This window comes from Rhinoderma darwinii, chromosome 3 (genome assembly GCF_050947455.1).
Source record: "Rhinoderma darwinii isolate aRhiDar2 chromosome 3, aRhiDar2.hap1, whole genome shotgun sequence".
Lineage (NCBI taxonomy): Eukaryota > Metazoa > Chordata > Amphibia > Anura > Rhinodermatidae > Rhinoderma > Rhinoderma darwinii.
Window position 1 is genome coordinate 186,418,753 of NC_134689.1, and position 14,658 is coordinate 186,433,410.

General features: G+C 43.0%; 1 protein-coding gene across 1 annotated transcript in view; it reads left to right on the top strand.

The window, feature by feature from the left end:
* The first annotated feature begins 498 nt into the window (after nucleotides 1–498).
* Nucleotides 499–14,658, top strand: part of CPED1 (cadherin like and PC-esterase domain containing 1) — a 328,476-nt gene continuing 314,316 nt past the window's right edge. Inside the window, exon 1 of the mRNA XM_075857143.1 lies at nucleotides 499–1,114. Coding sequence (XP_075713258.1) covers nucleotides 902–1,114 — 213 coding nt within the window. The 5' untranslated portion in view covers nucleotides 499–901. The remainder of the gene's footprint in view (nucleotides 1,115–14,658) is intronic.

A 14,658-nucleotide genomic window follows, 5' to 3' on the forward strand; every position in this document is an offset into this window, starting at 1 on the left:
TCTTTTTTCAACCGTACTAACTATGTAACTATGTAACAATCATGACGATTGAAACTTCAGTCCTAGAACTTTAGGTTAAAATCGAAATGTCATGAAAAAAGTGCAGCTGAGTGACTGCAAGTATAATCCAAACAGCCATGGCAGCTGTATTATCCAGACACAAGGCTTTTTTCCATTGAGCATGTGCAGACTTATATTGGAAACATCTGGATTTAATTTCGGAGTAGAATATTAATAAAAACAAAACAAAACTCGCTTTAAAGCTTGAAAGTGTGTGTCCAGTTAGAGAATTCTTTCCTTGCCGAGTTGTGGATAAACCCTAAACTACATTATTATTATTATGCTGTAGTTCCTGTGCTGGGACAACCCCACCCATAAAGAAAGCAAGTCTTTCATTTATGATGCCTGTGGTCCAAGAGCTTGGATGTGTGTGTATGTGCCGTGTTTGTGTTAGTCGGGAGCCGAGCATACATCAGCAGCCCATCAGGGGATAGACCAGACTGTCCTGCTAGCAGGGAGAGAGAGGACTTTGGAAGTAAACTCAACATTTCTACTAAGCTGAAGACAGAGTAAAACTTTGCCACGCCGAGCTATTTTTTACTCCTGCTATAACATGGATACAGATGTGAAACACTGCTACTTCTAAACCTACCAGCTTGGGATGATGAAGGACAATGAACATACAGGTCACATGCAAACTTAAAAAAGCTGTGAGACATTGAAATACTTTATGATTTAAGGAAAAGTTCTGCTGGGTGTCAAAGTTTCTGCCTGAATGCTCCAGTGCACAACCATAGTATGCGGTGAAGATAGGAGCCTGGACCTGATCATCGAAATCCAAGCTTGTCTACATCACTATGTTGTCTAGAAAAGGTCTAAGAGAAGTGGTGGAGTAGAGGACATGGGCTGGAGACGCAGGTATTGCCCTAGTCCTATATTTATAGCTCTGTTTGTGGCATTATGTGTCTTCTATCAGTGCTTCTCTCTGTTTTGGAAAAGCACACCATGGACCAAAGAGTATGACATTAGAAGAAGTTTGGGTCTCCTGGAGGTGGCCACACGGAAAAGGGAATGCCTCTCTACACGGAATAACATACTCACAAAGATAAAGGATGTGAGTAAAAAATGTTTTCATTTTAGGACACTACATTATTGTTTGTTTCTTTTTTTTTTGGTGCGGAGTATAATTTTGTATCTTGCATGCTATTAATAGATGTAATTTTTTTTGCTGGTTGTAAGCCTGTGTGGCAAAGCTGACAAGTAGCAGGGTAGTTAAAGGGGTTGTATGAGAATAGAAAAAAATGTCAGTTTATTTCCCCCCAGAAACAGCACCACTGTTGTCCATGGGCTGTGTGTGGTATTGCAGCTCAGCCTCTTTCACTTGATTATGAATGTATGTGGTTCATTTAATGAATTATGTGAATTAATGAATGTATGCACATGAATTATAACAAATCAAAATGCACAAAGTATTTATGATCTAATGTTGTATTTTGTGTTAATCTGATTAAATCCAGGAAATATAGGCATTTAAGATGTACTCTACTAAAAATTCTATTCACCTGTTTCCTAAATCTGTTTCCTAAAATGGGTACACAGGGATGTCATCCAGTTTTCCAAGACTCTTCAATTGCAAATCTGCCAAGTTAGGCAATAATACCTTGCTTCTATACTTTTGCAAAACTATACAGGTCTGATGTTGACGGCAGGCGACATCTCCTGTGAAAGCTTTTCATCCTATTACAACTTCCACAGGGCCTGTCACCTAGCCTGAACAGCAAACCTGTCTAGTTATGCAACTATACAAGAGTGTAGGATGCATCGCTGCATAGTTAGTCGATCTGCCATTGAGGGGTCTCAGAGTGACAACCCATTTGGGAGCTCTTATATGTTTTCCAGAAGAGCATATTATTTTTTAATAATGTGTGCCAACAGCCTCAGTGTAAATCATGCCTTGCCTAGGGCATACCAACCAACATCTATGTTAGAGGGAAAGCTATTTGAATTTTGACTGAACTGACTTCTCCATCATAAACTACACTACATTTTTAACTTTTTTTTCAAATGTTGTTGCCTTTGCCTCCAATGACATTTGAGTTAGTATAAATTCAGAATAAATTCTTACATATTAAAATGCACAAAGTTTGCATATGTGAAATAAGAGTTAAGGTGTCACTTTAGAATTCAGAATTGTGGTTATTCGCATGTTTAAAGATTGGAACTTTTACTATTTAAGTTATACTTCTATAGATGTTGTTCAGCTGGTAAACATCAGTCAAAATTAACAGGTTCCCGTCCGTCACAGCGTTCACATTTGTTTCAGTGTGAGGAGAAGAAGAGACAGAGAAAATAATAATTACAAAAAAAATACAGTGTTACACCATAATACATTCTTTGTATAGATAGATTTCTATCTATCTATCTATCTATCTATCTATCTATCTATCTATCTATCTATCTATCTATCTATCTATCTATCTATCTATCTATCTATCTATCTATCTATCTATCTATCTATCTATCTATCTATCTATCTGTAATGGCAGGAAGGAGGTGAGGGAAAGTGAGCCCTAATCTACCCACCGCCCTGTCCCTGCCTACTTGCAATGACCCGCCCTAGGCGACGGGGTACAACTGGGCGGCGGTCCCTACGCTGTCTAAGTGCACGGGAGAACAAACAGGGAACACGCAAGGGAAGGGGCAGTAGCCACGGAACGCCGCGAGGAAACGGAGCGGTGAATGAGTAGTCAGGACCAGGATGAAGTGGAGTATACCAAAGTGAGCACGGAGAAGGAAGCAAGCCAGGGGCAAAGCAAAGCAGGTTAAGCGGAACTGCAGCAAGGCAGAAGCACGGCAGGAGCAGGCTGGAGCAAGCAGCAGTGAGGCCAGGAATCCAGAAGAATTACAAGCACTGAGGAAGAGAACACGGCAGGTAATAAAGGACAGGGGGCGGAGCTAACTCCGACTGACCAGGCCGCGATAGGCTCTCCCACTCCTGAGCCTGCCACCCTGGTTGGTGGGAGATGGTGTCAGTCGAACAGGTCTGGCCTCAGGTGTGGATTGATTAATCCCAGGAGTATACCTAGACGTAGTACCTGGCAGATCCCTAACACTATCTATCTATCTATCTATCTATCTATCTATCTATCTATCTATCTATCTATCTATCTATCTATCTATCTATCTATCTATCTATCTATCTATCTATCTATCTATCTATCTATCTCATATCATCTATCTATCTATCTATCTATCTATCTATCTATCTATCTATCTATCTATCTATCTATCTATCTATCTATCTATCTATCTATCTATCTATCTATCTATCTAAACAAATATATCTAGCAGCACCGGTGTATGGTGGGTGCAAATCCTCAGGAACAGACCACGCTCCAAACTTGATAATATTCAAAAAATAGGCAGCACTCCGCAGTAAATGTGAAAATAGGGTACTTTTATTGCCCCCTGTGCAACGTTTCAGCTCTGTCCTCTAAGGACAGAGCTGAAACGTTGCACAGGGGGCAATAAAAGTACCCTATTTTCACATTTACTGCGGAGTGCTGCCTATTTTTTGAATATTATCTATCTATCTATCTACTCCTGCAGCAGACATTGGCAGTGAGAAAGTAAAGGTCTGGAGTGATTCAAGTCTCCTACTATTCTGCCCCATAATGAAATGAATGGAGTGTGTAGCCTTTAAATGAATGCATAAAGCATTCATTAGAAAGAAGTTAACACACTAAGATGCATATCCTAAGAGTGCATTAAAGGGGTTATTATAATATATTTATGTGAAACGAAGTAACTTACTAATATACTTTAATTTAAAATTCTGTACTAAATGGTGCAGTTCAAACCTCATGAATTATCCAGGAAGTGCTGGAGCTTTTCTAAGAATGATGACGCTCCGACACGGCCCCACGTGACTGAGCTCTTGCTTCATGTGCTGTTCGTGAACATGACCGCAAGGGGCTTTCACATTGCCTATTGCTTGAGTCCCGAGCAGAGCATCAGCTAGCGCTTTGCCTGGGACTCCAGCACTGCTCCCGACATTCATATTTGGTCAATTCAGGGGTTTCCTATCGCTGGAGTTCCCGAGCCGAGCATCAGCTGATGCTCTGCCTGGAGACTCCACAACTGCTGCCCACGTAATTGTCACTGTCCATATATGGACAATGATGTCAGCAGCAGTACTAGCGCCCCCGAGCAGAGCATCAGCTGATGCTTTGCTTGGGCACTCCAGGACTTCTGCCCACATCACTGTCCATATATGGACAGTGACGTTGGCAACAGTACTGGAGTCCCGGAGCAGAGCATCAGGAAATTACGGGGATGTTTTCAGGCGGAAACATCCCCGTAATTTCAGCCGTTACGGACGCTGTCATGTGAACATACCCTGATGCTAGAAACCCGGCTCCCTGAACTGTGGTCGGTCTGGGAAATATGGCCGATACACGGTCCTTATATCACAGACCGAACATGGACATCTGAATAAGCCACTTACTTGCCTCCTATTTTTGGTGCGGATTGCGCACTGAAAATTCACTACAATATTCACACAAACGTGTTATACGTCCGTGATGCTTATTACGTCGCACGGACTTATGTTAGTGAATAGGGCCGTTCAGACTGTCAGTGAATTTCACGCAGCGTGTGTGCGCTGTGTAAAACTCACGACATGTCCTATACTTGCCCGTGTTTCACGCAGCACACACCCATTGAAGTCATTGGGTGCGTGCAAATCGTGCACGGCACACGGAAGCACTTCCGGGTGACGCGCGTGATTCGCGCTACAGTAGGTAAAGAAGTGAAGGGAAACATAAAAGCCCCCCCTTCTTTACTGTGTTGTAACATCAAAACAGAGTGTCATAATGATGCGGGCTGCGCGAAAATCACGCAGCCGCGCACCATATGCTGACGCCACACTGAACTTTTGCTCGGGCAAAATGCAGCGTTTTTTGCGCGTGCAAAACGGACACGTTCGTGTGAATAAAGCCTAAGGCGATATTCAGACCAACGTGTGTGAAATCGGACGTGAAGAACGGCCGTTTTTCGTGGCCGATTTGCACCCGTGCGGGACCCGTTTTCACACATCCCTCATAGACTTGAGTCTATTGAGGAACCCGTGAAAACGCACAAAAATAGGACATGTCCTATTTTTTTACAGGCCCTTCACACGATCCGTTAGAACAACAACCGTGTGAATAGCCCCATAGAAATAAATTCAGCCGTGTGACGGCCATTAGAAAAAGTCCTTCACTCGAACGATTAACACGTTAGTCTGAATAAGCCCCAACTCATGTGTTTGTCAGAACGTCATGCACGTGCAGCATTTCACCCCCCAAATATTTTTTTTTCAGCTTCCCAGTACATTATGCGGTACAATAAATGGTGCCATGAAAAACTACAACTTGTACCGCAAAAAACAAGCCCTCAAGTAAAAAAAATTATAGCTTTTGGAAGGTGGAGAGGAAAAAACAAAAGTTAAAATCCAAAAAATGGCTGAGGAGGGAAGGGGTTAAATAAGCTGCATGCCTATTAGCCCTTATTTACACAACAGGGTTTCCCGGCCGGGTGACGGCCGTTCATTAATCAGCCGTCACCCGGCTGCAGTAGGAACAATAGACCCCTAAAGGGCTATTCACACGACCGATTTTTTGACGGGCCGGGAAAACCGGCCGTCAAAAAATGGGACATGCCCTATTTTCGGCCGTTTACCCGGCCCCCATAGAAGTCTATGGGGCCGGGTAATACACGGCCATCACCGGAATGTGTCCCGAGTGATGGCCGTGTCTACCGTCGCTCGCTCTCTCCTTACAGCGCAGAGTGCATGTGAGGAGGAGGAGTGTATCTCATTCAGAAGAAGCGCTCTATGCTGGAGGTAACACTGTGGGGGTACTGCTGTAGCGACGTCCCTGCTCTGCTATGTGCAGGGGTACTGTGTGGCAGGGCTGGGGTGTACAGCAGGTGGAAGGGGGCGCTGCGCTGGCTCCCTTCCCAAATCGCCCTGGCCCGGTGAATCAGCCTCCTTTCCACCCTGGCGCTTCTTCAGGCATCGCTACAGCTATAGCAGCCATAGCGGCTGCTAGCGGCGACACCTACCATGGGCGATGGCGCCGCTAGCAGCTGCTGCGGCTGCTACTGCTGTAGCTTCGTCCCTGCTCTGCTATGTGCTAGCCCCACTTTAGCTCCCTGAAGGAGCGGAATCCCTGGGTGTTCGGGGATTCCGCTCCTGGACAGAGCGCTTGATGTCTCTGTCCATATCTGGGCAGTGACATCAGGGGAAACTCCTGAAGCGGAATCCCCGAACACTCTGTGACCGGGGATTCCACACCAAGAGAAGCCAATTAACGTTCAGTGTCCATAAATGGACACAGACGACAGGGGCTTTTCCTGAAGTGGAATCACCGGCCACATGGGGATTCCCCTTCAGGAGTTGCCCCTGATGTCACTGTCCAGATATGCCCGGCCCGGAACGGATGCAAAACTAATGCAAACCGGCCGGGAAAAACGGCGGGACACTGTCGTGTGAATAAGGCCTTAGGGTATGTTCACACAATTAGCAAAAACAGTCTGAAAATACAGAGATATTCAAGGGAAAACAGCTCCTGATTTTCAGAAGTTTTTTAAGCAGTGCACAGACACACAGCGTGTCCTCGTGAGATCACGCTGTGACGTCACTCACTTCCTCCCACAGGAACTTCATCGCGTCGGACGAGCGAGGACACGCTGTGTGTCTGTGCACTGCCAGAAGCTGGGTGGTAACGAAGAGAAGTGGATGATGCTGATTCGTCAGCATCATACACTTCCATTCACAACGCCTAGCTAGTAAAAGAAGTAAAAACGCCCAGATGTACATACACAATACACGCCCACTTGGACATAACTTTAAACACGCCCAGTTGTAATTAAGAAAGGCTCATTTGCATAAATATAAAAATGCTCATAACTTGGCCAAAAATGCTTGTTTTTGAAAAAAAACAAACGTTACTGTTATCTACATTGCAGCGTCGATCTGCTGCAATAGGAGATAGGGGTTCGAAAATCTGGTGACAGAGCCTCTTTAAGGCCCCTTCACATCGTATTGTTGCCCTAAGTTTATCGTGTAGTCAGGAAATCTCCTACCTTACAGTATAAACAACGTAGACGATAATTCACAGGGCTCCATTATGTCCTTTTAGCCTCCGTCGGGCTGGTGGACGTCGGTTTACCTTATTTTTGAAGGATGAAATGGCGTAGTAAACTTTGTTATTCCGGAGTCCCCAGGCAGCATCACAAGTGCTCTACCCGTGGACTTTGTCCCTGGGAGATCCTGACATCACTGTCCATATATGTAAAGTGACATCAGGGGATTCTCCAGGGCCGGAATCCCTGGCCAGAATGTTGCCGACGCTCCGGCCGTGTACTCAGGCTTTGTGCAGCTTCGAACGTCACTTTATGTATATGGACATCAGGAGCAGCGCCATAGTCCCTGGGCAGAGCGCTAGTAGAAGGCTCCAGCCCTGTTCATGGACAGTGACTTCAGTAATTTCCCCTGGGCCTTTCCCAAGGCGACGTATCCCACTATATTCCATACTGTCGGATAAGTTTTAGCTAAATTGATCAAAATCCAGAGCATGAACCGGTCACTGCCGGCTCCATGGTTTCCTTCACTGTAATTGACATCTGCACCAAAATCATTTAATGCGAATAACGTACAAACGTGAGCGCCACACTTTCAGTTGCCCACCCCCGGTAATGGAGGGGGGGGGGCCCAGACATCATGGCTGTATGGGGCCCAGAAATTCCTGATGGCGGCCCTGCACTGGAGACATGCTTTAACATTGCATATACATTGTGTATTATGTGAACTTTGATACAGCACACTTTGTATTAGTCCTAAAACCATTTGTATAATTTACACGTATAATGGAAGTTGCTACTTTACCCTTAAAGAGTTACACAATTTCTATTCAGTGCTGAGATTCTAGTAACAGTCTGAGAATCTCATTACAGATGGTCTTAGTAGCTGTATATAGCCAATTCTCTGGCTGCTGAGCACATTCACTAACCCTTACTACTGTGGGGTCAACAACCTTGCAGCTGATAAACCACATTTTGAAATCACGGAAGTCGGACTATGCTAGCTAGTACACTTATGTACCATTAAAACAAACAGCTAATGCCGGTATTTCTTATAACAGGTAGTCATGTCTGGAGATTAAGTTACAGTTTTATGCTGTACAGTTGAGTGTTACAAGAATTGGCTGAGTAAAAAGTATAACGTAAAATCAGATAATTTTTCCATCATAATCAATCACATCACTTCTTTTAGGTTCTTTTGTTGGTTGGTACGTGTTATACTTGCTGTAAATCCTGTGTATTATTAATTTGGATGTATATTAGAGCAGGGATTGACAAAAATAAATGTAGAGTTAAAGGTATTTTTTCATCAAAGAAAGTGATGCCTGGACCCCCACCGATCCTCAGGATGAAGGAGTCACCGTTTTTTACTGCACATCAATGCTTCCAGTCACTCACTCACTGTGCAGGGAACTGCAGCACATCTCCGTCCACTGCTGGCTTGACAGTTGGATTATATGTGGCACAGTATAGGTGTTGATGAAACTGATGACATCAGACTGAGACCTAGAAAGCTGCGCAGTGGGTGGACGGGACAACTGATGTGCGCGTGGAATGCCTAAGGGATCTTGGTCCCTTGGTTCTCAGTGTTGGCAGGGCTAGCAGAGGAGGGTACCTATCAGAATGTTATGCAATATCCTAGCAATTTGTCATAGCATTCAATGATGAAAATACCCCTTTAACTCCTTAAGGTCTGGCCTAGTTTGGGATTTCAGGACACAGCTTTTTTTTAAATTATTATTATTATTATTATTGCTGCATTCCAAGAACCATAACTTTTTTTTTCTTTGACGTAGCTGTATGAATTGTTTTATGTTGGATGAGTTGTAGTTTTTATTGGCACCATTTTAGGGTACATAAAGTTTAATATAAAAATAATATATTGAGGGGGCAATGGAAAAAAAACAGCAATTCCATTATTGTTTTTTGCATTTTTTCGTTAACTTTATTCTACGTGTTGGCAGAGGCGTAGCTAGGTTCTCCAGCACCTGGGGCAAAGATTCAGTTTGGAGCCCCCCCCTCGAACCTCTTTCTCGACGTCTCCTTCCCCCTCGCCATGTTTATTTTCCCTAATAATCAATGATGTGTAATTTTTTTCCAATTTTTTTTATGTAACTCGAGCATAAAACCATTTCTACATTTTACAATATAGTTCTATATAAAACACCAGAACCAAGCTCATTACATATATACAGCACCAGAACAAAGCTCACTACATATATACAGCACCAGAACAAAGCTCAGTACATATATGCAACACTAGAACACAGCTCATTACAGGACCAAGCTCAGTACATATATACAGTGCCAGAACCAAGCTTAGTAGATATATACAGCACCAGAACAAAGCTCAGTACATACAGTCAAGGAAATAAGTATTTGATCCCTTGCTGATTTTGTAAGTTTGCCCACTGTCAAAGTCATGAACAGTCTAGAATTTTTAGGCTAGGTTAATTTTACCAGTGAGAGATAGATTATATTTAAAAAAAAAAACTGAAAATCACATAGTCAAAATTATATATATTTATTTGCATTGTGCACAGAGAAATAAGTATTTGATCCCCTACCAACCATTAAGAGTTCAGCCTCCTCCAGACCAGTTACACGCTCCAAATCAACTTGGTGCCTGCATTAAAGACAGCTGTCTTAAATGGTCACCTGTATAAAAGACTCCTGTCCACAGACTCAATTAATCAGTCTGACTCTAACCTCTACAACATGAGCAAGACCAAAGAACTTTCTAAGGATGTCAGGGACAAGATCATAGACCTGCACAAGGCTGGAATGGGCTACAAAACCATAAGTAAGACGCTGGGTGAGAAGGAGACAACTGTTGGTGCAATAGTAAGAAAATGGAAGACATACAAAATGACTGTCAATCGACATCGATCTGGGGCTCCATGCAAAATCTCACCTCGTGGGGTATCCTTGATCCTGAGGAAGGTGAGAGCTCATTCGAAAACTACACGGGGGGAACTTGTTAATGATCTCAAGGCAACTGGGACCACAGTCACCAAGAAAACCATTGGTAACACATTACGCCGTAATGGATTAAAATCCTGCAGTGCCCGCAAGGTCCCCCTGCTCAAGAAGGCACATGTACAGGCCCGTCTGAAGTTTGCAAATGAACATCTGGATGATTCTGAGAGTGATTGGGAGAAGGTGCTGTGGTCAGATGAGACTAAAATTGAGCTCTTTGGCATTAACTCAACTCGCCGTGTTTGGAGGAAGAGAAATGCTGCCTATGACCCAAAGAACACCGTCCCCACTGTCAAGCATGGAGGTGGAAACATTATGTTTTGGGGGTGTTTCTCTGCTAAGGGCACAGGACTACTTCACCGCATCAATGGGAGAATGGATGGAGCCATGTACCGTCAAATCCTGAGTGACAACCTCCTTCCCTCCACCAGGACATTAAAAATGGCTTGGGGCTGGGTCTTCCAGCACGACAATGACCCGAAACATACAGCCAAGGCAACAAAGGAGTGGCTCAAAAAGAAGCACATTAAGGTCATGGAGTGGCCTAGCCAGTCTCCAGACCTTAATCCCATCAAAAACTTATGGAGGGGGCTGAAGATCTGAGTTGCCAAGCGACAGCCTCAAAGTCTTAATGATTTACAGATGATCTGCAAAGAGGAGTGGGCCAAAATTCCATCTAACATGTGTGCAAACCTCATCATCAACTACAAAAAAACGTCTGACTGCTGTGCTTGCCAACAAGGGTTTTGCCACCAAGTATTAAGTCTTGTTTGCCAAAGGGATCAAATACTTATTTCTCTGTGCACAATGCAAATAAATATATATAATTTTGACTATGTGATTTTCAGTTTTTTTTTATTTTATATAATCTATCTCTCACTGGTAACATTAACCTAGCCTAAAAATTCTAGACTGTTCATGTCTTTGACAGTGGGCAAACTTACAAAATCAGCAAGGGATCAAATACTTATTTCCTTCACTGTATATACAGCTCCAGAATAAAGATCAGTACATATATACAACACCAGAACCAAGCTCAGTACATATATACAGTGCCAGAACCGAGCTCAATACATAAATACAACACCAGCACAAATACAGCTCAATTTAATGCAACTCTTGCAGTATAGGTTTGCACTAAATTGTATACAGCTCCCAGCATGGCCCAAACAATGATAAGGATAAGCTGGGAGTTGCTGTTTCACAAAAAAAAAATCATACCACCCATCTTGTCGATGCAGATCATACAGTTACTACAGTGCTGATTAGAGGCAGAATAAACATTTACATTAAGTGACTCACCAGTGACGATCTCAGATTCTAGTTGTTCTTTTTCTCTTTTTTTTCTCCATCCGGTTCAGACCTCTATGATGACTTCTCCTGGCCACAGCCCATTTCTCCAGTTTGCAACTCAGATGTCTTCAGCTTCTCACTGTTTAAAAATTTCTGCACCTAGAAACAAAGATACAGTTATCATGGAGCCAGACAATGCGCACCTAAATATAATAGCACCATACACTGCACTTCTAATTATAATAGCACCATACACTGTGTCGCACACACACCGTGCCCCCTGTAGATAGTGCCCACCATAGAGCCCCTTGTGGATAGTGCCCCACATATAGCCACCCCTGTAGATAGTGACCCTCGTAGAGCCCCTGTAGATAGTGCCCGACGTACAGCCCCCTGTAGATAGTGTCCCACATATAGCCACCCCTGTAGATAGTGTCCCACATATAGCCACCCCTGCAGATAGTGTCCCACATATAGCCACCGCTGTAGATAGTGCCCACATATAGCCACCCCTGTAGATAGTGCTCCACATATAGCCCACCCCTGTATACAGTGTCCAACATATAGCCCACCCCTGTAGATAGTGGCCTGCATATATCTCGCCCTATAATTAGTGCCACACATATAGCCCACCCCTGTATATAGTGCCTCACATATAGCTCCCCGTATAGTTCTCCATTAAAGCCCACCCCTGTATATAGCCCCCCCTTGTGGATAGTCTATAGCCCCCCTTGTAGAAGGAGTCGACCTCTATATATAACCCCTCCGTAGATAGAGCCGACCTCTGTAGATAGAGCCCCCCTGTATATAGCCCCCACTGTAGCTAGAGCCTCCCGTGTAGATAATATCCCTCACATTTTTATTAGGATACAAAAAAACAAAACTTTACATACTCACCTTAACCCTTTCATGCCGACAATCTGAACATAGACGTCCTTTTCGCACATACCCCGTGCTGCCAGGACGTGTATGTACAGATCTCTGTTCCAGCCGGCATAGAACTGTGAAAAGCGCTCGGACGCCGGCTGTGTCTGCGGCTCCCCAGCAACCTGTTCTCTGACAGCCGTACAGAGTGGTTCGGCTACAAAGAATATGATCACTGGTATTAACCGCTTCCTGACCGCCCCCACAGTAAATTCACGTCGGCGCATGCTGGGATCTGTGCAGCGCCAACGTAAATTCACAGTGGGTGTTAAAAGCGGGATCCGGGTGTCTCAGAGTAGTGCTGACACCCGGATCGCGTTGTTCACCCCTGCCTCTCGTCCCGGAGACATGACCGGGACCTGAATGGTTCAGGTCCCGATCATGTGATCGCAGGGAAAGTTTGTTGTAGCACTTTCCCGAGGACCGATTGCGGGTGCTGCCGTCGGTTGCATGGCAAAACCGGAGGCCATACAATGGCCTCCGGGTCTGCCATTCACAGAAGCCTATGAGGACCAGCTGGTCCTTATAGGCTTCCTGTCAGTGTGACTGTCAGCGTCACACTGACAGTTTATAATACGTTACACTACCTAGGTGGTGTAATGTATTATAGCAGCCGTCAGTGCTGCAGGTCTTCAAGTAAAACAAGTAAAAAAAAAAAAGTTATAAAAATGTTTTATAAAAGTGTAAAAACAAGTTATAAGTTACAAAAACATTCAAATGCTTTTTTTCCTATAATAAGTCTTTTATTATAGGAAAAACAATAAAATGTTAAAAAAGTAAACATATTTGGTATCACTGCGTTCGTAACGACCCCAACTATAAAACTATAATATTATTGGTCCCGCACGGTGAACACTGCAAAAAATAATTTAAAAACAATACTAGCATCACAATTTTTTTGGTCATCACCCCTACCAAAATATACTGTAGAATAAAAAGTGATCAAAAACTTGCATGTACCCCAAGATAATACGAATAAAAACTACAACCCGTCCCGCAAAAAACAAGCCCTTACACAGCTTTTTTTGACAGAAAAATAAAAAAATTATGGCTCTCAGAATATGGTGACACAGAAAATAAATAATTTTATAGAAAAGTGATTTTATTGCGCCACATAAAAAAACTATATACATATGGTTTCGCCGCAATCGTACCGACCTGCAGAATAAAGTAAAATGGCATTTATAGCGCACAGTGAGTACTGTAAAAAAAAGGACAAAAAAGATTGTCAAAATGTATGTTTTTTTTGTCACTTTGCTTGCCAAAAAATCTAATAAAAAGTGATCAAAAAATCACATGTACCCTAAAATGATACTAATGAAAACTACAAATTTTAACGTAACAAATAAGCCCTCGCACAGCTCCGGTGGAGAAAAAATTAAAAAAAGTTCTGCCGCTCAGAATATAGCGACAGAAATTGTGCAGTGTCCAACAGCGGATAAGATCGGGCACCATTTATCAGTGCGACACCGGCCACACATCTATCATTTATTATTTATTTACCGCATGAGTATACCCTCTTATTATGCCCTGATGTACTCCGCACAGATTACATATACCCCGACATTATAAACTGAAATACCAGCAAAACCCCAAACAGAACTATTACCAAGCAAAATCTGCACTCCAAAAGCCAAATGGCGCTCCTTCCCTTCTGAGCTCTGCCGTGGGTCCAAACAGCAGTTTATTACCACATATGGAGTATTTCCGTAATCGTGAGAAATAGCTTTACAAGTTTTGGGGTGCTTTTTATTATTTATTCCTTGTAAAAATGACATTTTTTAATATTTTTTTAGATTTTCATTTTCACAGACATATTCCAATAAATAAAGCAAAAGACCTGTCGGGTCAAGATGCTAACTATACCCCTAGATAAATTCCTTGTGGTGTGTAGTTTCCAAAACCACTTTTGGGGAGATTCCACTGTTTTGGACCTCTTCAAACCTGACATGGTGGCTAAAATATATTCTACAAAACAGGAGACCCCAAAATGCTCTATGTGCTCCTTTGCTTGTGAGGCCGGTGCTTCAGTCAATTACCACACTAGAGCCAACTGTGGGATATTTCTAAAAACGGCAGAATCTGGGCAATAAATATTGAGTTGCATTTCTTGGGCGAAACCTTCTGTGTTACAGAAAAAAATGTATTACAAATTAATTTCGGCAAAAAAAATTACATTTGTGAATTTCATCTCTACTTTGCTTTAATTCATGTGAAGCACCTAAAGCGTTAATAAACTTTCACAATGCTGTTTTGAATACTTTGAGGGGTGCAGTTTTTAAAACTGGTCCTTGACAAAATAGCCTTTTGAAATTTTCTTGAAAATGTGAGAAATTG